Raw genomic sequence first — 20,801 nt, forward strand, 5'->3', positions numbered from 1 at the left:
GGACAAACTCCGCCAGCTCCCTGTAACCGAGGAACCTACAGGCAGCTCCCACTTGCTCCTGGAGAGAAAGACACCTGCGAGCAAGACGTGCACAGGGGAACTTCTTTTACTGTGACAGTAGAAATGATGAGTAGAATTGCTGTGTGGCAGGAAAGGCCTATAGGGGGTGGAATGGCTGAAGCAGAGGCACTCTTTCTTTTCCATGACAAGGCTCTGCATGGCATGCTGTGCGTGCTGGAGTCCTGTGTGAAGCTGCTCTGCTCAGGGTCCTCCACATCTGAAGGGACGTAGGATTCTCTATGCTAACCTCTTCCAACAGCATGAGCTATGATAAATGCAGTTGTGAATGATGTCTCAGAGAGTCAGTGTGTCATCTTAGTGAGATGACAAGGAACCAGCATCTCCTAGTGCAAAACATCTGCTTCATGGTTTATTCCACCTGGAGATTCCATGTGTCTGATGCAATTCATGGGTAGATGGTTTATTACGGGTTTAACTCTATGAGAGGGAAGGCTGTTTCCTGTATTGGAGAGCCTGAAGACATGGCAGAGCTGTCCCAAAGGGCTTCTTGGAGGTGCCCTTTAGGAAGGATAACTTCTTAGGCCCCATAATAGACAGCCCTACCAAAGGGGGTGAGTTACTCAACCTGTTGGTCACCAACGCAAATAGCTACTCAGAGGCATCAAGACTGGAGGCAGCCTGGGCTGCAGTGATCATGCACTGGTGGAGTTCGCAGTCCTGAGGGATATGGGTCAAGCAAAGAGTACAGCCAGGAGCCTAATTTTCAGAAAGCAAAGTTACAGCTGTTCAAGGAGTCAGTCAATGGCACACCCTGGGAAACTGCCCTCAGGGACAAGGGAGCAGAACAGAAGAGGCAGATGTGTAAGGTCGCTTTCTAAAGAGCCCAAAATCTCCAACCGCCACGTGTAAGAAATCAGGGTAGGAAGGCAGGAGACCAGCATGGCTCAGTAAAGACCTGGTGGTCAACCTAAAGGCAAGAAGGAAACACAGAGGCAGTGGGAGCAGGGACAGTGTCCTGGGAAATGTATAGGGACATTGCCCGGTTGTGTAGGGATGGGGTCACAAGGGCAAAGTTTTTCTTGAGCTGATCTTGGCCAGGAACAGCAAGAACAATGAGGCTTCCATAGGTATGTCAGCCAGAAAAGGAAGGTCAAAGAAAGTGCAGTCCCCAATGAACAAAACCGGCAAACTGGTAACAAGAGAGAAGGAGAAGACTGACGTACCCCACAAATTTCTGCCTCAGTCTTCACTGGCAGTCTCTCTTCCCACATCTCCTGAGTGGATGGACATCAAGGCATAGACTGGGGGAGCAGAGTCCCTCCCACTGTAGGAGAAGATGAGGTTCAAGAGCACCTGAGGAACCTGAACATACACAAGTCTATGGGACCCAGCGAGATGCATCCCAGAGTCTTGAGGGCATTGACTGATGTAGTAGCAAGCCACCCTGCAGGATTCTGGAAAAGTCACAGCAGATGGGAGAAGTCCCCGGTGACTGGAAGAAGAGAAGCATTGCAGCCATTTTCAAAAAGGGTATCTTGGAGGACCCTGGGAACTACCAGCCTGTCAGCATCACCTCTGTGCCTGGGAAGCTCATGGAATGGATCCTCCTAGAAGCTACGCTCAGGCACCTGGAGGACAGGGAGGTGACTGGAGACAGGCAGCACGGCTTCCCCAAGGGCAAGTCTTGCCTGAGCAGCGTGGTGGCCTTCTGTGATGGAGTGACTGCGTCAGGGGACAAGGAAAGAGCTTCGGGTGTCAGCTTTGGGGGCCCCTGCAAGGCTTTGACACAGTCTCCTTCTCTCTGAAAGGGAGACAGATGGACCTGGTGGCGGTACTATTGTGTGGACAATGCAGTGTCCGTGCGCGGTCCGTCCGGGGCCTGTTGAATCCCTTCAGCCGCGGGTCCCGAGGCGGGCGAGCGGCCGGCAGCCGCGCGGGTGCGCACGGGGCCGTGTGCCGGGGCGAGCCGGCAGCGCGGGCAGCGGGCGGCGGCGGGCGCAGTCCCGCCGCGGGCCGCAGGGTGGTGCTCCCGGCCAAGGCGGCGCCGAGCGAGCGGCTGCGGGCGGGGAGGCGGCCGAGCCCGGCCCGGCGCTGCCCGCCACAGCCCAGCCCAGCACAGCCCAGCGCAGCCCAGCGCAGCCGAGCCGAGCCGAGCCGAGCCGAGCCGAGCCGAGCAGGGCGGCGAGCGGTGCCCCGGCCATCCGCTGCCGGGCCACGGCGGCCGCGCTCCGGGCCGCCTGACGGACTCGGCGACACGGGAGGGAGAGCGGCCGCCGCCCCGCCGCGCTGCTACCGGCGCCGCTTTCCGCGGAGGACTGCGCGGGCGATCGGCGACCCGCGAGACGGAGGCTGTCCGCCGCCCCGCCATGGCGATCGCAAGGCAAGTGCTCTGTCTCGCTGCTTTCCTCTCCGTGCCGCCCGCTCGCCCCGAGCCCCTCCGCTACTCCGTAGCCGAGGAGGGCGAGAGCGGCTCCGTGGTAGCCAACGTGGCGGAGGACGCGGGGCTGGCCCCGGCGCAGCTCTCGGCTCGCCGCGCCCGCCTGGCCTCGGAGGACGGCCGGCAGCGCTTTCGCTTAGACCGCGGCACCGGCCGCCTCGTCGTGGCGGAGAGGCTGGACCGGGAGGAGCTGTGCGGGCAGTCCGGGACGTGCACGCTCCCCTTGGAGCTGCTGCTGGCCGAGCCCCTGCAGTTCTTTCGGGTCGAGGTGGCCGTGGAGGACATCAACGACCACTCGCCCGCTTTCCCGGAGGAACGAGTCACTTTGAAGATCCTGGAAAGGAGCGACCCGGGCTCGCGTTTCCCGCTGGAGGGGGCTCGGGACCTGGATGTTGGCAGCAACGGCGTCCAGGCTTACAGCATCGCTCCCGAGAACGAGTACTTTAGTGTCTCCTTCGGGAGTCGGATTAAGGGCAAGAAGTATTTGGAACTGGTGTTGGAAAAGGCGCTAGACCGAGAGAAGCAGGCAGAGGTGGGTTTCAGTCTCATTGCCATGGACGGGGGCTCTCCACCCAGGAGTGGCACCACTCAAATCCACATTGTCGTTCTGGATGTCAATGACAATGCTCCCATCTTCACAGAGGAGCTGTACATTGGGCAGGTTTTGGAGAACTCCCCAGAGGGCTCTGTGGTTCTCAGCGTGGTGGCAACCGATCAGGACGCAGGACCTAATGGGGACATCACCTATGAGTTCAGCCAAGTGGTGGGCCAGAGCCACTCAGCATTTGTGATTGACCCTGTGAGTGGTGAAATTCGGCTTACAAAACCTCTGGACTTTGAGGCAGCAGAGACTCACGAGCTCAGTGTGCGGGCCACGGACGGCGGGGGGCTCTCAGCAATCTGCAAGGTGTTGGTGGAGGTGGTGGATGTGAATGACAACGCACCGGAGCTGGTGGTCACTTCCTTCAGCAGCCCCCTCCCCGAGAACGTGTTACCCGGGACGGTGGTCGCCCTCTTTGCTGTCAAGGACCGGGATGCTGGTGCCAATGGGAAGATCTCCTGTGCCCTCGAGGACCAGCTGTCGTTCTCCCTGCGGCCGGCCTATAAGAATTACTACGAGCTGGTGACCGTGAGCGTGCTGGACCGGGAGGAGACGGCTCGGTACATCCTCACTGTCACAGCAGCAGACGCGGGGTCACCTCCTCTCACGACCACCCAGACCTTCACAGTGGACATCTCCGATGTCAACGACAACGCGCCTGTCTTCAACCAGACATCGTACAGCATGTACGTGCATGAGAACAACGTCCCCACGGTGCTCGTTGGAGCCGTCAGCGCCTCGGATGCTGACGTGGGGCCCAATGCCAAGGTGACCTATTCCCTGGCCCCAGCCCAGCCCGCAGAGCAGCCTCCCTGCTCCTGCATCTCCGTGAACTCTGAGAACGGGCACGTGTTTGTGCTGCGGCCCCTGGACTACGAGCGGGTGAGGCAGATCGAGGTCTCGGTGAGCGCCTCCGATGCAGGGAGTCCTCCTCTCAGTGCCAATGTCACTGTCCGCCTGCTTGTGGTGGACGAGAACGACAATGCGCCGCTGGTGCTGTACCCAGCCCAGGACAGCAGCCCAGCGTCCAGCGAGCTGGTGCCCATGTCAGCTGAGGCAGGCTACCTCGTCACCAAGGTGGTGGCCGTCGACGCTGACTCGGGGCAGAACTCGTGGCTCTCGTACCACCTGCTGAGGGCCACTGACCCCGGGCTGTTTGCGGTGGGTGCCCAAAGCGGGGAGGTGCGTCTGAGGAGGCCCGTGACGGAGAGGGACGCCGTGAAGCAGAAGCTCGTCGTCCTGGTGCGAGACAACGGGCGGCCACCGCTGTCAGCCACTGCTGCACTGAGCGCACTCCTGCTCAAGGACTTCTCAGACGTGCGCCTGCCCCACAGCAGCCTGGCCACGGAGGACGAGGGTGGCTCCCTGACCACCTATTTAATCATTTCCTTGGTCTTCGTCTCACTCCTCTTCCTTGTGTCCACAGCAGCCTTTGTCACTCGCAAGGTGTGCAAGAGAAAGGAGCTGAAGGGTGCGCACATGCTTTATGGCACCGGGCACTTGCAGAGCAGCCTGGCTGATGCGGCCGCTGCGGGGACCCTGCCCCACGCCTATTGCTATGAGATCAGCCTCACCACGGGCTCGGGCAACAGCGAGTTCAAGTTCCTGAAGCCCATCGTCCCCAGCCTGCCACCACAGCACTGTGCCATGGGCGGAGGCACCGATGATGATCTCGATTTCCCCCGTGGCCCTATGGCCGTGGAGGACACGGCACCAGAGGACCCAGGGATGCTCTCTGCGGAACAGTTCAATAGTCTTTCCTTTAACTAGCACGGAGTCAGCACGGCCAGAGGCTTTGTGCCTCGTGATAGGAATGGATCCGAGCTATAGCATGTGGCAGTGGTTCCTCCAGAGTAAATCTGCATTTGCCATTGGTGTCACTGATTTCCAACAAATTTGAATTCATATGAAAGGTTGTCTCCACCTCCAAACCAACCAAACAAAAGAAAGTACTGCTTCATCACTCAGGAAATTTTTCAGATCCCTTATGGACATTTCTGAAATGCTTCCAGACTGGGGTTGTTTCCAGGGTTCTCTGCTAAATTTTTGTCTCCCTTACAATGAGCCAAGACCGTGGAGCCTCTTATTCCATGCTGTAATGTGATGGGATGTTCAGGGAGACAACTCACATGCTCACAGAAATGCACGTAGCCCTTGTCCCTGGTCCAAAAATCAAGGAAGTTGTGAGTACTGTGTCACCATGTGGTGCAAATATGGGGCTCGTTCTTCTCTGGCTCCGGGATATCTGTGTGTCTGTATATGCTGCACTGGTGCTGCCCGGAGAAGCAGGGAGTTGCTCACACCTAACTATTGCGATGTGCACAATTCCCGCTCGGTGGGCATGAAGGGTATTGGGACCCTCTGAGGACAGCAGTCGCATCTTCTCTAGGGGAGAGCAGCAGAACACACGAGATCTTCCTTTGGCCCATGAGAGGGGGTTGGGCATGTGGGGTGCCTCCTTGGGATTGCCTTGGAAATAGAGCAGCACCAACGGTGTTGGCATAGGCTGGAAGTGTTCAGAGTTGGGCAAACGTGTTCATTGCCTTTGGGTGCATTGCAAGGAAAGTCCACAAGTTGCTTCAGAGGACTTTGTCTGAAGGCAGAACTGAGATGAACTTGGAAAGAGACATTGAGTTTGGTCTTGTCATTGTTGTTGCTGAATTCAGAGGTTTGTGGATGGCAGTGGCAAGCTGTCCCGATATGATTTTCTGGGTTTGTGTTAGAGCATTTGCATTCTCCTTTTTGCCCTTTCTCCTTCTAGTCTGTGAGCTTCGTTTAGCATTGTTTTGCCTATTCCTCTTCAGAAGGACTGTCACCCCAGGTATAATAACAGATTGTTTGAGCGAAGGCCATGTGACATGGAATATTTGGAAGCCCTCACGCTGTGTTCTGCCGCAGTTATGAAGTGTATCGTTGTAAGCCGGGATACCCTTGTGTGTAAAAGAGAAATAAAGGGAACACCTGAACGAACGCCTTGTGTGGAGACAGTGGTCTTTGTAGAGATGTTCTTCCTGCAAAAGCTCTGTCAAGGTTTTCCAATGACTGGGAGTTTTTTTTCTCCTTTTGTGCCTTGGCTGAGGTAAAGTTGAGTGGGTACATTCCTTCAGCTTGGAGATGCGGCCGATAGAGCATTTGGGAAAATCGTGGGGAGCAGGGAAATGCTGTCAGGGCTCTGTGGGTCTTCTGAGCACTGAGCTCTTGGCTGTGACAGAGCCCAGTTAGATCCAGGTGAGGGGAAACTGTCCCCTCCCCTGACAGGGTCTGTGGATGTGCAAAGGCCTCTGCAGTGCAGTGAGGTGGGTGAGCAACGCTGCCAATTCTCCCAACAGCTCCAGCTGCAGGTGGCAACTCTGAGGTTTTTCAGCACAAAGTATTTTAATTCTAAAGGTTTTCAGGAGATGGATGGGACAAAGACAGCATACGTGTTCCTTTGGAGAGTATCTGGGGGAGCCCCATGAGTTTGGTGAAATCTAGTAGCAGGGAGAGGATTCCCTCTCAGGAAATGCAGAGGACTACAGCCGTCCCTTCCACAAAGGCCCCGATAAAAAGGGAAGTCTTGAGGAGAGGCTGGTGTAGCGATACTGACCACACGACTCTTGTACATCGAGGAGTGAATGATCCAGTGAATCTGGGAAGGCGCAGGCCTGTGCTGTGCTGTTCTGCTTTGTGCTGCATAAATCCCTGGGCAGCAGGACAAACTCCGCCAGCTCCCTGTAACCGAGGAACCTACAGGCAGCTCCCACTTGCTCCTGGAGAGAAAGACACCTGCGAGCAAGACGTGCACAGGGGAACTTCTTTTACTGTGACAGTAGAAATGATGAGTAGAATTGCTGTCTTGCAGGAAAGGCCTGTAATATTAGGAATGGCTGAAGCAGAGGCACTCTTTCTTTTCCATGACAGGGCTCTGCATGGCATGCTGTGCGTGGCTGGAGTCCTGTGTGAAGCTGCTCTGCTCAGGGTCCTCCACCTCTGAAGGACTCTCTGTGCTAATCTCTTCCAATTGCGTGACTGTCCTGGTTTCAGCCAGGATAGAGTTAACTTTGCTTGGGCTGAGAGTGAGCACAGGTACAGGGCCAGGCCCAGATGTGTCGTTGCAGTATTCCATATCATGGGACGTCATGCTCAGTACGTAGGCAGATTCGTGCTCGCTCATGCCCTGTTTCTGTTTCAGTTCCCCAGTCAGCGCAGTGGGATTTCTGGTGCGGTCGGGTCACTGCTGGCGGGGGCGGGCTGCGTACCAGTCACCGGTTGGTGATCCACTGCTGCATTTTACCCGTTTGGACTTACTATTGTTACTGTTGTTTTCTTACTGTTACTAAATTATTTTTTATTCTCACCTACGATTTTTTTTTTTTGTCCCACCCTATTTCCCTGGGGGCGAGGTGGGGGGGGGGGGGGGGGGAAGTAAACGACTGGCCACGCGGTGACTGGCTACTGGCCGAGTTCAAGCCTCGACAGTCTTTCTTGTGCCCAACCTGGGGCCTGAGGTTTGAGATAATGACAGAATGGGTAATAATGTTGATTACTTGGCTCCTTAAGATTTTCTCACCTCACTTGCAATATGTATTTCCCATGCTGTTGCTCACAGTCCCTGAGACTTGGGTTAAGATTTTGGTTTTGCTGTACTTTGTAATGCTGATCTATGACAGGGTGCAGTCATCGGTCCTGGAGCTATCTACAATTATGTTCAAGACATTCAAGACTTTCAGATATCCTTGGAATGTTGACATTAACATGGTCATCTTACTGCTAGGAGCTAGTGTGTTCCTGCATGTGGTTCAGGTTTTGCTCAGGATTAAGCAACTATTTAAGAGTATCACCTGGAAATCTACCCCAAGTTTGGAGAATTATGAGTGGCTGGGGGTGTGGAGTAGCATGGGCAAGTACCTAGAACAGTGGGTACATCCAGTGTATCGGAACGTCACTCCTGAAGAGGCGCAGAATCCTGAGGAAGTAGTAAAATATTTGGAAAAAGTATGTTGTTGCCCGGGTAATTCCAGAGAGACACAGCTCACTGCAACGTGCTGGGGCCTGGCCCACGCTTACCGGGTGCTATTAAACACTGTTCAGCACCCTCAAGAGGAAGAGAAGGGCTCTGGATCTGGTAAAAAAGTAACAGAAACTGCAGCCACTACAAGCCCGGGGCCGGGCGCTGCAGCTGAACCAGAGAACCAACCCATGACGGAGTCAGTTGCTGCCAGACATAAGAAGAAATACAGAAGAAAATCCCCTCACAGTGTACAGGGTGAGGATGAACCAGGCCTGTCACAAGAACAGGAAGAGGAGGCAGAGCCAGTGATAGTCACTGGATGCTTATCCCTGAGTGAGCTGCGAGACATGCGAAAAGATTTCAGCCACCATCCAGGTGAGCAACTCGTTACCTGACTGCTCAGATGCTGGGATAGTGGGACCAGCAGTGTGGAATTAGAGGGCAGGGAGGCCAGGCAGCTGGGATCCCTTTCTAGGGAAGGGGGCATCGGCAAAGCCATTGGAAAGAAGACACAAAATCTCAGTCTCTGGAGGCGACTCCTGTCATGTGTGAGGGAGAGGTATCCCTTCAAGAAAGGTTTTGTATGTCATCCAAGTAAGTGGACCGCTGTGGAGAGAGGGATTCAATACTTGAGGGAGCTAGCAGTGTGGGAAATGCTTTACTATGACCCAGATAATGCACGGCTACCCACAGATCCAGATGAAGTTCGATGTACCTGGCGCATGTGGTGGAAGTTTGTACAGAGAACACCATCATCATATGCCAATGCGTTAGAAGTAATGGGCTGGAGATACAAAAAGGGACAAAGTGGATGAATTGGCTCACCGACTACAACAGTAGGAAGAAAGTCTCTCTTCCTCCCTCATCGCGGCTGTGGAGAAACTATCTGAAGAATTCCAGCACTTTAAAGAGGACATGTCCTACTGCCCACCTGCACGGACTAGAATCTTGGCTATGAGGAACAGTCATTTCTCTACTCGAGAGAACCGTTACACACCACGGGGGAAGCTGTGGCATTGCCTGCATGACTGTGGAGAAGACATGAAGAAACGGGATGGAAAACCGACCTACCTCCTAGAAGAGCAGGTATGTGAGTTGGAAGGAAGAACGAGTACAAAACGGGGTTCTTTTAGAAGAAATGCTGCTCTGCTTTCCAGTAATCAAGTGCCCAAACTGAGCAGAAAGGTCGACTCTGCTCACGATCCTATGAGAAGAACTTGTGATTTGTATTCACAAGCAGTGAGTGATCAAGATGAGGCTGAAACCCGTGCACACCACACTAACCCATTTGTCGTTAGCGAGTATTATGATCAACATTAGAGGGGCCCTGCCTCCAGCCAGGCGGAGGACAGGGAGAACCGAGTTTACTGGACTGTGTGCATTCGATGGCCTGGCACGTCTGACCCCCAGCAGTAGAAGGCTTTAGTGGACACTGGTGCTCAATGCACCCTAATACCGTCAAATTTTAAAGGGGCAGAGCCCATTGGTATTTCAGGAGTGACAGGGGGGTCTCAACAGCTGACTGTAGTGGAGGCCGAGGTGAGCCTAAGTGGAAAAGAGTAGGAAAAACACCCCATTGTGACTGGCCCAGACACTCCATGTATTCTTGGCATAGATTATGTCAGAAGAGGGTATTTTAAGGACCCAAAAGTGTATTGGTGGTCTTTTGGTATAGCTGCCTTGGAAACAGAAGAATCTAAACAGCCGTCTGTGTTACCTGGTCTCTCAGAGGATCCTTCTGTTGTGGGATTGCTGAGGGTCAAAGAACAATTGCCACTACAACGGTGCACCAACGGCAATATCGCACCAGTCGAGACTCTGTAATCCCTGTCCATCAACTGATTCGTCAGCTAGAGAGCCAAGGAGTCATCAGCAAGACGCGCTGCCCCTTTAACAGCCCCATATGGCCAGTGCGAAAGTCTAATGGAGAGTGGAGACTGACAGTGGACTATCGTGGCCTGAATGAAGTCACGGCACCGCTGAGTGCTGCCGTGCCAGACGTGTTGGAACTGCAACATGAACTAGAGTGGAAGGCAAGCAAGTGGTACGCCATGATCGATATTGCTAAGGCATTTTTCTGCATTCCTCTGGCAGCAGAGTGCAGGCCACAGCTTGCTTTTACCTGGAGGGGTGTCCAACACACCTGGAATCAACTGTCGCAGGGGTGGAAACACAGCCCCACCATTTGCCATGGACTGATCCAGACTGCACTGGAACAGAGTGAAGCCCCAGAGTACTTACAGTACATTGATGACATCAGCGTATGGGGTAATAGAGCAGAAGCATTTTTTGAGAAAGGGGAGAAAATAATCCAAAGCCTTCTGAGAGAATTCTTGCCATTAAGTGTGGTAAGGTCAAGGGACCTGCACAAGAGATTCAGTTTTTAAGAGTAAAATGACAAGAGGGACATCGTCAGATTCCAATGAAGGTGATTAATAAAATAACAGCTATGTCCCCACCAACTAACAGAGAGGAAATGCAAGCTTTCTTAGGTCTTGTGGGTTTCTGGAGACAGCACATTCCAAATTACAGTCAGATTGTCAGCCCTCCCTATCAAGTGACCTAGAAAAAGAATGGTTTTATATGAGGCCTGGAGCAAGAACAAGTTTTTGAACAAATTAAAGAGGAAATAGTCCATGCAGTAGCCCTCGGGCCAGTTTGGACAGGACAAGATGTTAAAAATGTGCTCTACACTGCAGCTGGAAGAACGGCCCTACCTGGAGTCTCTGGCAGAGAGCACCAGGGGAGACTCGGGGTCGACCCTGGGGTTTTGGAGTCAGGGATACAGAGGATCAGAAGACCTCTATACTCCAACCGAAAAGGAGATACTGGCAACATATGAAGGGGTCTGAGCTGCTACAGAGGTGATCGGGACTGAAGCACAGCTCCTCCTGGCTCCCCGACTGCCAGTGCTGGGCTGGATGTTCAAAGGGAGTGTCCCCACTACACACAACGCAACTGATGCCACGTGGAGTAAATGGGTCGCATTAATCACACAACAGACTCAAACAGGGAGCCCCAGCCTTCCAGGAATATTGGAAGTGATTACAAACTGGCCAGAAGGCAGAGATTTTGGAATGGTGCCAGAGGAAGAGGTGACGCGTGCTGAAGAGGCCCCACATATAATAAACTACTGGATAATGAGAAGCGATGTGCCCTGTTTAGCGATGGGTCCTGTTGTATTGTGGGGAAACATGGAAGGTGAAAAGCAGCTGTGTGGAGTCGCGCAGAAGCTGCTGAAGTAGAAGGTGTATCGAGTCAGTTCGCAGAAGTGAAAGCATCCAGCTGGCCTTGAATAGCGCTGAGCGAGAAAAGTGGCCAGTGCTCTACCCCTATACTGAGTCATGGATGGTGGCAAATGTGCTGTGGGGGTGGTTACAGCTGTGGAAACGGAGCAAGAGGCAGGAGCCTGAATTATTGGAAAACAAAGTTCCAGCTGTTCAAGGAGTCAGTCAATGCACACCCTGGGAAACTGCCCTCAGGGACAAGGGAGCAGAACAGAGCTGGCAGATCTATAAGGATGCTTTCTAAAGAGCCCAAAATCTCCAACCGCCACGTGTAAGAAATCAGGGTAGGAAGGCAGGAGACCAGCATGGCTCAGTAAAGACCTGGTGGTCAACCTAAAGGCAAGAAGGAAACACAGAGGCAGTGGGAGCAGGGACAGTGTCCTGGGAAAAGTATAGGGACATTGCCCGGTTGTGTAGGGATGGGGTCACAAGGGCAAAGTTTGTCTTGAGCTGATCTTGGCCAGGAACAGCAAGAACAATAAGGAGGCTTCCATAGGTATGTCAGCCAGAAAAGGAAGGTCAAAGAAAGTGCAGTCCCCAATGAACAAGACCGGCTAACTGGTAACAAGAGAGAAGGAGAAGACTGACGTACCCCACAAATTTCTGCCTCAGTCTTCACTGGCAGTCTCTCTTCCCACATCTCCTGAGTGGATGGACATCAAGGCATAGACTGGGGGAGCAGAGTCCCTCCCACTGTAGGAGAAGATCAGGTTCAAGAGCACCTGAGGAACCTGAACATACACAAGTCTATGGGACCCAGCGAGATGCATCCCAGAGTCCTGAGGGCATTGACTGATGTAGTAGCAAGCCACCCTGCAGGATTCTGGAAAAGTCACAGCAGACAGGAGAAGTCCCCGGTGACTGGAAGAAGAGAAGCATTGCAGCCATTTTCAAAAAGGGTATCTTGGAGGACCCTGGGAACTACCAGCCTGTCAGCATCACCTCTGTGCCTGGGAAGCTCATGGAATGGATCCTCCTAGAAGCTACGCTCAGGCACCTGGAGGACAGGGAGGTGACTGGAGACAGGCAGCACGGCTTCCCCAAGGGCAAGTCTTGCCTGAGCAACGTGGTGGCCTTCTGTGATGGAGTGACTGCGTCAGGGGACAAGAGCTTCGGGTGTCAGCTTTGGGGGCCCCTGCAAGGCTTTGACACAGTCTCCTTCTCTCTGAACGGGAGACAGATGGACCTGGTGGCGGTACTATTGTGTGGACAAGGCAGTGTCCGTGCGCGGTCCGTCCGGGGCCTGTTGAATCCCTTCAGCCGCGGGTCCCGAGGCGGGCGAGCGGCCGGCAGCCGCGCGGGTGCGCACGGGGCCGTGTGCCGGGGCGAGCCGGCAGCGCGGGCAGCGGGCGGCGGCGGGCGCAGTCCCGCCGCGGGCCGCAGGGTGGTGCTCCCGGCCAAGGCGGCGCCGAGCGAGCGGCTGCGGGCGGGGAGGCGGCCGAGCCCGGCCCGGCGCTGCCCGCCACAGCCCAGCCCAGCACAGCCCAGCGCAGCCCAGCGCAGCCGAGCCGAGCCGAGCCGAGCCGAGCCGAGCCGAGCCGAGCAGGGCGGCGAGCGGTGCCCCGGCCATCCGCTGCCGGGCCACGGCGGCCGCGCTCCGCGCCGCCTGACGGACTCGGCGACAAGGGAGGGAGAGCGGCCGCCGCCCCGCCGCGCTGCTACCGGCGCCGCTTTCCGCGGAGGACTGCGCGGGCGATCGGCGACCCGCGAGACGGAGGCTGTCCGCCGCCCCGCCATGGCGATCGCAAGGCAAGTGCTCTGTCTCGCTGCTTTCCTCTCCGTGCCGCCCGCTAGCCCCGAGCCCCTCCGCTACTCCGTAGCCGAGGAGGGCGAGAGCGGCTCCGTGGTAGCCAACGTGGCGGAGGACGCGGGGCTGGCCCCGGCGCAGCTCTCGGCTCGCCGCGCCCGCCTGGCCTCGGAGGACGGCCGGCAGCGCTTTCGCTTAGACCGCGGCACCGGCCGCCTCGTCGTGGCGGAGAGGCTGGACCGGGAGGAGCTGTGCGGGCAGTCCGGGACGTGCACGCTCCCCTTGGAGCTGCTGCTGGCCGAGCCCCTGCAGTTCTTTCGGGTCGAGGTGGCCGTGGAGGACATCAACGACCACTCGCCCGCTTTCCCGGAGGAACGAGTCACTTTGAAGATCCTGGAAACGAGCGACCCTGGCTCGCGTTTCCCGCTGGAGGGGGCTCGGGACCTGGATGTTGGCAGCAACGGCGTCCAGGCTTACAGCATCGCTCCCGAGAATGAGTACTTTAGTGTCTCCTTCGGGAGTCAGAGTATGGATGAAAAATATGTGGAACTGGTCCTGGAAAAGGCGCTAGACCGAGAGGAGCAGGCAGAGGTGGGTTTCAGTCTCATTGCCAAGGACGGGGGCTCTCCACCCAGGAGTGGCACCACCCAAATCCACATTGTCGTTCTGGATGTCAATGACAACGCTCCCAAATTCACACAGAAGCTGTACACTGCACAGGTTTTGGAGAACTCCCCAGAGGGCTCTGTGGTTCTCAGTGTGGTGGCAACCGATCAGGACGCAGGACCTAATGGGGACATCACCTATCAGTTCAGCCAAGTGGTGGGCCAGAGCCACTCAGCATTTGTGATTGACCCTGTGAGTGGTGAAATTCGACTTACAAAACCTCTGGACTTTGAGGCAGCAGAGACTCACGAGCTCAGTGTGCGGGCCACGGATGGCGGGGGGCTCTCAGCAATCTGCAAGGTGTTGGTGGAGGTGGTGGATGTGAATGACAACGCACCAGAGCTGGTGGTGAGTTCCTTCAGCAGCCCCCTCCCCGAGAACGTGTTACCCGGGACGGTGGTCGCCCTCTTTGCTGTCAAGGACCGGGATGCTGGTGCCAATGGGAAGATCTCCTGTGCCCTCGAGGACCAGCTGTCGTTCTCCCTGCGGCCGGCCTATAAGAATTACTACGAGCTGGTGACCGTGAGCGTGCTGGACCGGGAGGAGACGGCTCGGTACATCCTCACTGTCACAGCAGCAGACGCGGGGTCACCTCCTCTCACGACCACCCAGACCTTCACAGTGGACATCTCCGATGTCAACGACAACGCGCCTGTCTTCAACCAGACATCGTACAGCATGTACGTGCATGAGAACAACGTCCCCACGGTGCTCGTTGGAGCCGTCAGCGCCTCGGATGCTGACGTGGGGCCCAATGCCAAGGTGACCTATTCCCTGGCCCCAGCCCAGCCCGCAGAGCAGCCTCCCTGCTCCTGCATCTCCGTGAACTCTGAGAACGGGCACGTGTTTGTGCTGCGGCCCCTGGACTACGAGCGGGTGAGGCAGATCGAGGTCTCGGTGAGCGCCTCCGATGCAGGGAGTCCTCCTCTCAGTGCCAATGTCACTGTCCGCCTGCTTGTGGTGGACGAGAACGACAATGCGCCGCTGGTGCTGTACCCAGCCCAGGACAGCAGCCCAGCGTCCAGCGAGCTGGTGCCCATGTCAGCTGAGGCAGGCTACCTCGTCACCAAGGTGGTGGCCGTCGACGCTGACTCGGGGCAGAACTCGTGGCTCTCGTACCACCTGCTGAGGGCCACTGACCCCGGGCTGTTTGCGGTGGGTGCCCAAAGCGGGGAGGTGCGTCTGAGGAGGCCCGTGACGGAGAGGGACGCCGTGAAGCAGAAGCTCGTCGTCCTGGTGCGAGACAACGGGCGGCCACCGCTGTCAGCCACTGCTGCACTGAGCGCACTCCTGCTCAAGGACTTCTCAGACGTGCGCCTGCCCCACAGCAGCCTGGCCACGGAGGACGAGGGTGGCTCCCTGACCACCTATTTAATCATTTCCTTGGTCTTCGTCTCACTCCTCTTCCTCGTGTCCACAACAGCCTTTGTCATTCGCAAGGTGTGCAAGAGAAAGGAGCTGACGGGTGAGCACGTGCTTTATGGCACCGGGCACTTGCAGAGCAGCCTGGCTGATGCGGCCGCTGCGGGGACCCTGCCCCACGCCTATTGCTATGAGATCAGCCTCACCACGGGCTCGGGCAACAGCGAGTTCAAGTTCCTGAAGCCCATCGTCCCCAGCCTGCCACCACAGCACTGTGCCATGGGCGGAGGCACCGATGATGATCTCGATTTCCCCCGTGGCCCTATGGCCGTGGAGGACACGGCACCAGAGAACCCAGGGACGCTCTCTGCGGAACAGTTCAATAGTCTTTCCTTTAACTAGCACGGAGTCAGCACGGCCAGAGGCTTTGTGCCTCGTGATAGGAATGGATCCGAGCTATAGCGTGTGGCAGTGGTTCCTCCAGAGTAAATCTGCATTTGCCATTGGTGTCACTGATTTCCAACAAATTTGAATTCATATGAAAGGTTCTCTCCACCTCCAAACCAACCAAACAAAAGAAAGTACTGCTTCATCACTCAGGAAATTTTTCAGATCCCTTATGGACATTTCTGAAATGCTTCCAGACTGGGGTTGTTTCCAGGGTTCTCTGCTAAATTTTTGTCTCCCTTACAATGAGCCAAGACCGTGGAGCCTCTTATTCCATGCTGTAATGTGATGGGATGTTCAGACAGACAACTCACATGCTCACAGAAATGCACGTAGCCCTTGTCCCTGGTCCAAAAATCAAGGAAGTTGTGAGTACTGTGTCACCATGTGGTGCAAATATGGGGCTCGTTCTTCTCTGGCTCCGGGATATCTGTGTGTCTGTATACGCTGCACTGGTGCTGCCTGGAGAAGCAGGGAGTTGCTCACACCTAACTATTGCGATGTGCACAATTCCCGCTCGGTGGGCATGAAGGGTATTGGGACCCTCTGAGGACAGCAGTCGCATCTTCTCTAGGGGAGAGCAGCAGAACACACGAGATCTTCCTTTGGCCCATGAGAGGGGGTTGGGCGTGTGGGCTGCCTCTTTGGGATTGCCTTGGAAATAGAGCAGCACCAACGGTGTTGGCATAGGCTGGAAGTGTTCAGAGTTGGGCAAACGTGTTCATTGCCTTTGGGTGCATTGCAAGGAAAGTCCACAAGTTGCTTCAGAGGACTTTGTCTGAAGGCAGAACTGAGATGAACTTGGAAAGAGCCGTTGAGTTTGGTCTTGTCATTGTTGTTGCTGAACTCAGAGGTTTGTGGATGGCAGTGGCAAGCTGTCCCGATATGATTTTCTGGGTTTGTGTTAGAGCATTTGCATTCTCCTTTTTGCCCTTTCTCCTTCTAGTCTGTGAGCTTCGTTTAGCATTGTTTTGCCTATTCCTCTTCAGAAGGACTGTCACCCCAGGTATAATAACAGATTGTTTGAGCGAAGGCCATGTGACATGGAATATTTGGAAGCCCTCACGCTGTGTTCTGCCGCAGTTATGAAGTGTATCGTTGTAAGCCGGGATACCCTTGTGTGTAAACGAGAAATAAAGGGAATGCCTGAATGCCTTGTGTGGAGACAGTGGTCTTTGTAGAGATGTTCTTCCTGGGAAAGTTCTGACAAGGTTTTCAAAAGGCTGGGAGTTTTTTTCTCCTTTTGTGCCTTGGCTGAAGTTAAGTTCAATGGGTACATTCCTTCAGTTTGGAGACAAGGCCGATAGAGCATTTGGGAAAATCATGGGGAGCAGGGAAATGCTGTTAGGACTCTGTGGGTCTTCTGAGCACTGAGCTCTTGGCTGTGACAGAGCCCAGTTAGATCCAGGTGAGGGGAAACTGTCCCCTCCCCTGACAGGGTCCGTGGATGTGCAAAGGCCTCTGCAGTGCAGTGAGGTGGGTGAGCAACGCTGCCAATTCTCCCAACAGCTCCAGCTGCAGGTGGCAACTCTGAGGTTTTTCAGCACAAAGTATTTTAATTCTAAAGGTTTTCAGGAGATGGATGGGACAAAGACAGCATACGTGTTCCTTTGGAGAGTATCTGGGGGAGCCCCATGAGTTTGGTGAAATCTAGTAGCAGGGAGAGGATTCCCTCTCAGGAAATGCAGAGGACTACAGCCGTCCCTTCCACAAAGGCCCCGATAAAAAGGGAAGTCTTGAGGAGAGGCTGGTGTAGCGATACTGACCACACGACTCTTGTACATCGAGGAGTGAATGGTCCATTATCCAGTGAATCTGGGAAGGCGCAGGCCTGTGCTGTGCTGTTCTGCTTTGTGCTGCATAAATCCCTGGGCAGCAGGACAAACTCCGCCAGCTCCCTGTAACCGAGGAACCTACAGGCAGCTCCCACTTGCTCCTGGAGAGAAAGACACCTGCGAGCAAGACGTGCACAGGGGAACTTCTTTTACTGTGACAGTAGAAATGATGAGTAGAATTGCTGTCTTGCAGGAAAGGCCTGTAATATTTGGAATGCCTGAAGCAGAGGCACTCTTTCTTTTCCATGACAGGGCTCTGCATGGCATGCTGTGCGTGGCTGGAGTCCTGTGTGAAGCTGCTCTGCTCAGGGTCCTCCACCTCTGAAGGACTCTCTGTGCTAATCTCTTCCAATTGCGTGACTGTCCTGGTTTCAGCCAGGATAGAGTTAACTTTGCTTGGGCTGAGAGTGAGCACAGGTACAGGGCCAGGCCCAGATCTGTCGTTGCAGTATTCCATATCATAGGACGTCATGCTCAGTACGTAGGCAGATTCGTGCTCGCTCATGCCCTGTTTCTGTTTCAGTTCCCCAGTCAGCGCAGTGGGATTTCTGGTGCGGTCTGTTCGCTGCTGGCGGGGGCGGGCTGCGTACCAGTCACCGGTTGGTGATCCACTGCTGCATTTTACCTGTTTGGACTTACTATTGTTACTGTTGTCTTCTTACTGTTACTTTTTTATTTTTATTGTCACCTACGATTTTTTTTTTTTGTGTCCCACCCTATTTCCCTGGGGGCGAGGGAGGGGTGGGTGGAAATAAACAACTGGCCACACGATGATTGGCTACTGGCCGAGTTCAAGCCTCGACAGTCTTTCTTGTGCCCAACCTGGGGCCTGAGGTTTGAGATAATGACAGAATGGGTAATAATGTTGATTACTTGGCTCCTTAAGATTTTCTCACCTCACTTGCAATACGTATTTCCCATGCTGTTGCTCACAGTCCCTGAGACTTGGGTTAAGATTTTGGTTTTGCTGTACTTTGTAATGCTGATCTATGACAGGGCGCAGTCATCGGTCCTGGAGCTATCTACAATTATGTTTGAGACATTCAAGAATTTCAGATATCCTTGGAATGTTGACATTAACATGGTCATCTTACTGCTAGGAGCTAGTGTGTTCCTGCATGTGGTTCAGGTTTTGCTCAGGATTAAGCAACTATTTAAGAGTATCACCTGGAAATCTACCCCAAGTTTGGAGAATTATGAGTGGCCGGGGGTGTGGAGTAACATGGGCAAGTACCTAGAACAGTGGGTACATCCAGTGTATCGCAACGTCACTCCTGAAGAGGTGCAGAATCCTGAGGAAGTAGTAAAATATTTGGAAAAAGTATGTTGTTGCCCGGGTGATTCCAGAGAGACACAGCTCACTGCAACATGCTGGGGCCTGGCCCACGCTTACCGGGTGCTATTAAACACTGTTCAGCACCCTCAAGAGGAAGAGAAGGGCTCTGGATCTGGTAAAAAAGTAACAGAAACTGCAGCCACTACAAGCCCGGGGCCGGGCGCTGCAGCTGAACCAGAGAACCAACCCATGACGGAGTCAGTTGCTGCCAGACATAAGAAGAAATACAGAAGAAAATCCCCTCACAGTGTACAGGGTGAGGATGAACCAGGCCCGTCACAAGAACAGGAAGAGGAGGCAGAGCCAGTGATAGTCACTGGATGCTTATCCCTGAGTGAGCTGCGAGACATGCGAAAAGATTTCAGCCACCATCCAGGTGAGCAACTCGTTACCTGACTGCTCAGATGCTGGGATAGTGGGACCAGCAGTGTGGAATTAGAGGGCAGGGAGGCCAGGCAGCTGGGATCCCTTTCTAGGGAAGGGGGCATCGGCAAAGCCATTGGAAAGGAGACACAAAATCTTGTCTCTGGAGGCGACTCCTGTCAAGTGTGAGGGAGAGGTATCCCTTCAAGGAAGGTTTTGTATGTCATCCAAGTAAGTGGACCGCTGTGGAGAGAGGGATTCAACACTTGAGGGAGCTAGCAGTGTGGGAAATGCTTTACTATGACCCAGATAATGCACGGCTACCCACAGATCCAGATGAAGTCCGATGTACCTGGCCCATGTGGTGGAAGTTTGTACAGAGAACACCATCATCATATGCCAATGCGTTAGAAGTAATGGGCTGGAGAGACAAAAAGGGACAAAGTGGATGAATTGGCTCACCGACTACAACAGTAGGAAGAAAGTCTCTCTTCCTCCCTCATCGCGGCTGTGGAGAAATTATCTGAAGAATTCCAGCACTTTAAAGAGGACATGTCCTACTGCCCACCTGCACGGACTAGAATCTTGGCTATGAGGAACAGTCATTTCTCTACTCGAGAGAACTGTTACACACCACGGGGGAAGCTGTGGCATTGCCTGCATGACTGTGGAGAAGACATGAAGAAACGGGATGGAAAACCGACCTACCTCCTAGAAGAGCGGGTATGTGAGTTGGAAGGAAGAACGAGTACAAAACGGGGTTCTTTTAGAAGAAATGCTGCTCCGCTTTCCAGTAATCAAGTGCCCAAACTGAGCAGAAAGGTTGACTCTGCTCACAATCCTATGAGAAGAACTTGTGATTTGTATTCACAAGCAGTGAGTGATCAAGATGAGGCTGAAACCCGTGCACACCACACTAACCCATTTGTCGTTAGCGAGTATTATGATCAACATTAGAGGGGCCCTGCCTCCAGCCAGGCGGAGGACAGGGAGAACCGAGTTTACTGGACTGTGTGCATTCGATGGCCTGGCACGTCTGACCCCCAGCAGTAGAAGGCTTTAGTGGACACTGGTGCTCAATGCACCCTAATACCGTCAAATTTTAAAGGGGCAGAGCCCATTGGTATTTCAGGAGTGACAGGGGGGTCTCAACAACTGACTGTAGTGGAGGCCAAGGTGAGCCTAAGTGGAAAAGAGTAGGAAAAACACCCCATTGTGACTGGCCCAGACACTCCATGTATTCTTGGCATAGATTATGTCAGAAGAGGGTATTTTAAGGACCCAAAAGTGTATTGGTGGTCTTTTGGTATAGCTGCCTTGGAAACAGAAGAATCTAAACAGCCGTCTGTGTTACCTGGTCTCTCAGAGGATCCTTCTGTTGTGGGATTGCTGAGGGTCAAAGAACAATTGCCACTACAACGGTGCACCAACGGCAATATCGCACCAGTCGAGACTCTGTAATCCCTGTCCATCAACTGATTCGTCAGCTAGAGAGCCAAGGAGTCATCAGCAAGACGCGCTGCCCCTTTAACAGCCCCATATGGCCAGTGCGAAAGTCTAATGGAGAGTGGAGACTGACAGTGGACTATCGTGGCCTGAATGAAGTCACGGCACCGCTGAGTGCTGCCGTGCCAGACGTGTTGGAACTGCAACATGAACTAGAGTGGAAGGCAAGCAAGTGGTACGCCATGATCGATATTGCTAAGGCA

General features: G+C 54.3%; 2 protein-coding genes across 2 annotated transcripts; both read left to right on the forward strand.

Annotated features, from left to right (window-relative positions):
• The first annotated feature begins 2,217 nt into the window (after nt 1-2,217).
• LOC141949875 (protocadherin beta-15-like) lies at nt 2,218-6,025 on the forward strand. Its single transcript, XM_074883986.1, has one exon. The coding sequence runs from the start codon at nt 2,388-2,390 to the stop codon at nt 4,827-4,829; it is 2,442 nt and encodes an 813-aa protein (XP_074740087.1). The 5' UTR covers nt 2,218-2,387; the 3' UTR covers nt 4,830-6,025.
• Nucleotides 6,026-12,832: 6,807 nt separating this feature from the next.
• On the forward strand, nt 12,833-15,626 carry LOC141949651 (protocadherin beta-15-like). The gene has a single exon (XM_074883508.1). The coding sequence runs from the start codon at nt 13,072-13,074 to the stop codon at nt 15,511-15,513; it is 2,442 nt and encodes an 813-aa protein (XP_074739609.1). The 5' UTR covers nt 12,833-13,071; the 3' UTR covers nt 15,514-15,626.
• Nucleotides 15,627-20,801: the final 5,175 nt, after the last annotated feature.

The sequence above is a fragment of the Strix uralensis genome, chromosome 14, assembly GCF_047716275.1.
Source record: "Strix uralensis isolate ZFMK-TIS-50842 chromosome 14, bStrUra1, whole genome shotgun sequence".
In the NCBI taxonomy this organism is placed as follows: Eukaryota; Metazoa; Chordata; class Aves; order Strigiformes; family Strigidae; genus Strix; species Strix uralensis.

Bases quoted from the DNA above. Each gene is read 5' to 3' on its own strand.
- LOC141949875 (XM_074883986.1), top strand. From the start codon at position 2,388: ATGGCGATCGCAAGGCAAGTGCTCTGTCTCGCTGCTTTCCTCTCCGTG.
- LOC141949651 (XM_074883508.1), top strand. From the start codon at position 13,072: ATGGCGATCGCAAGGCAAGTGCTCTGTCTCGCTGCTTTCCTCTCCGTG.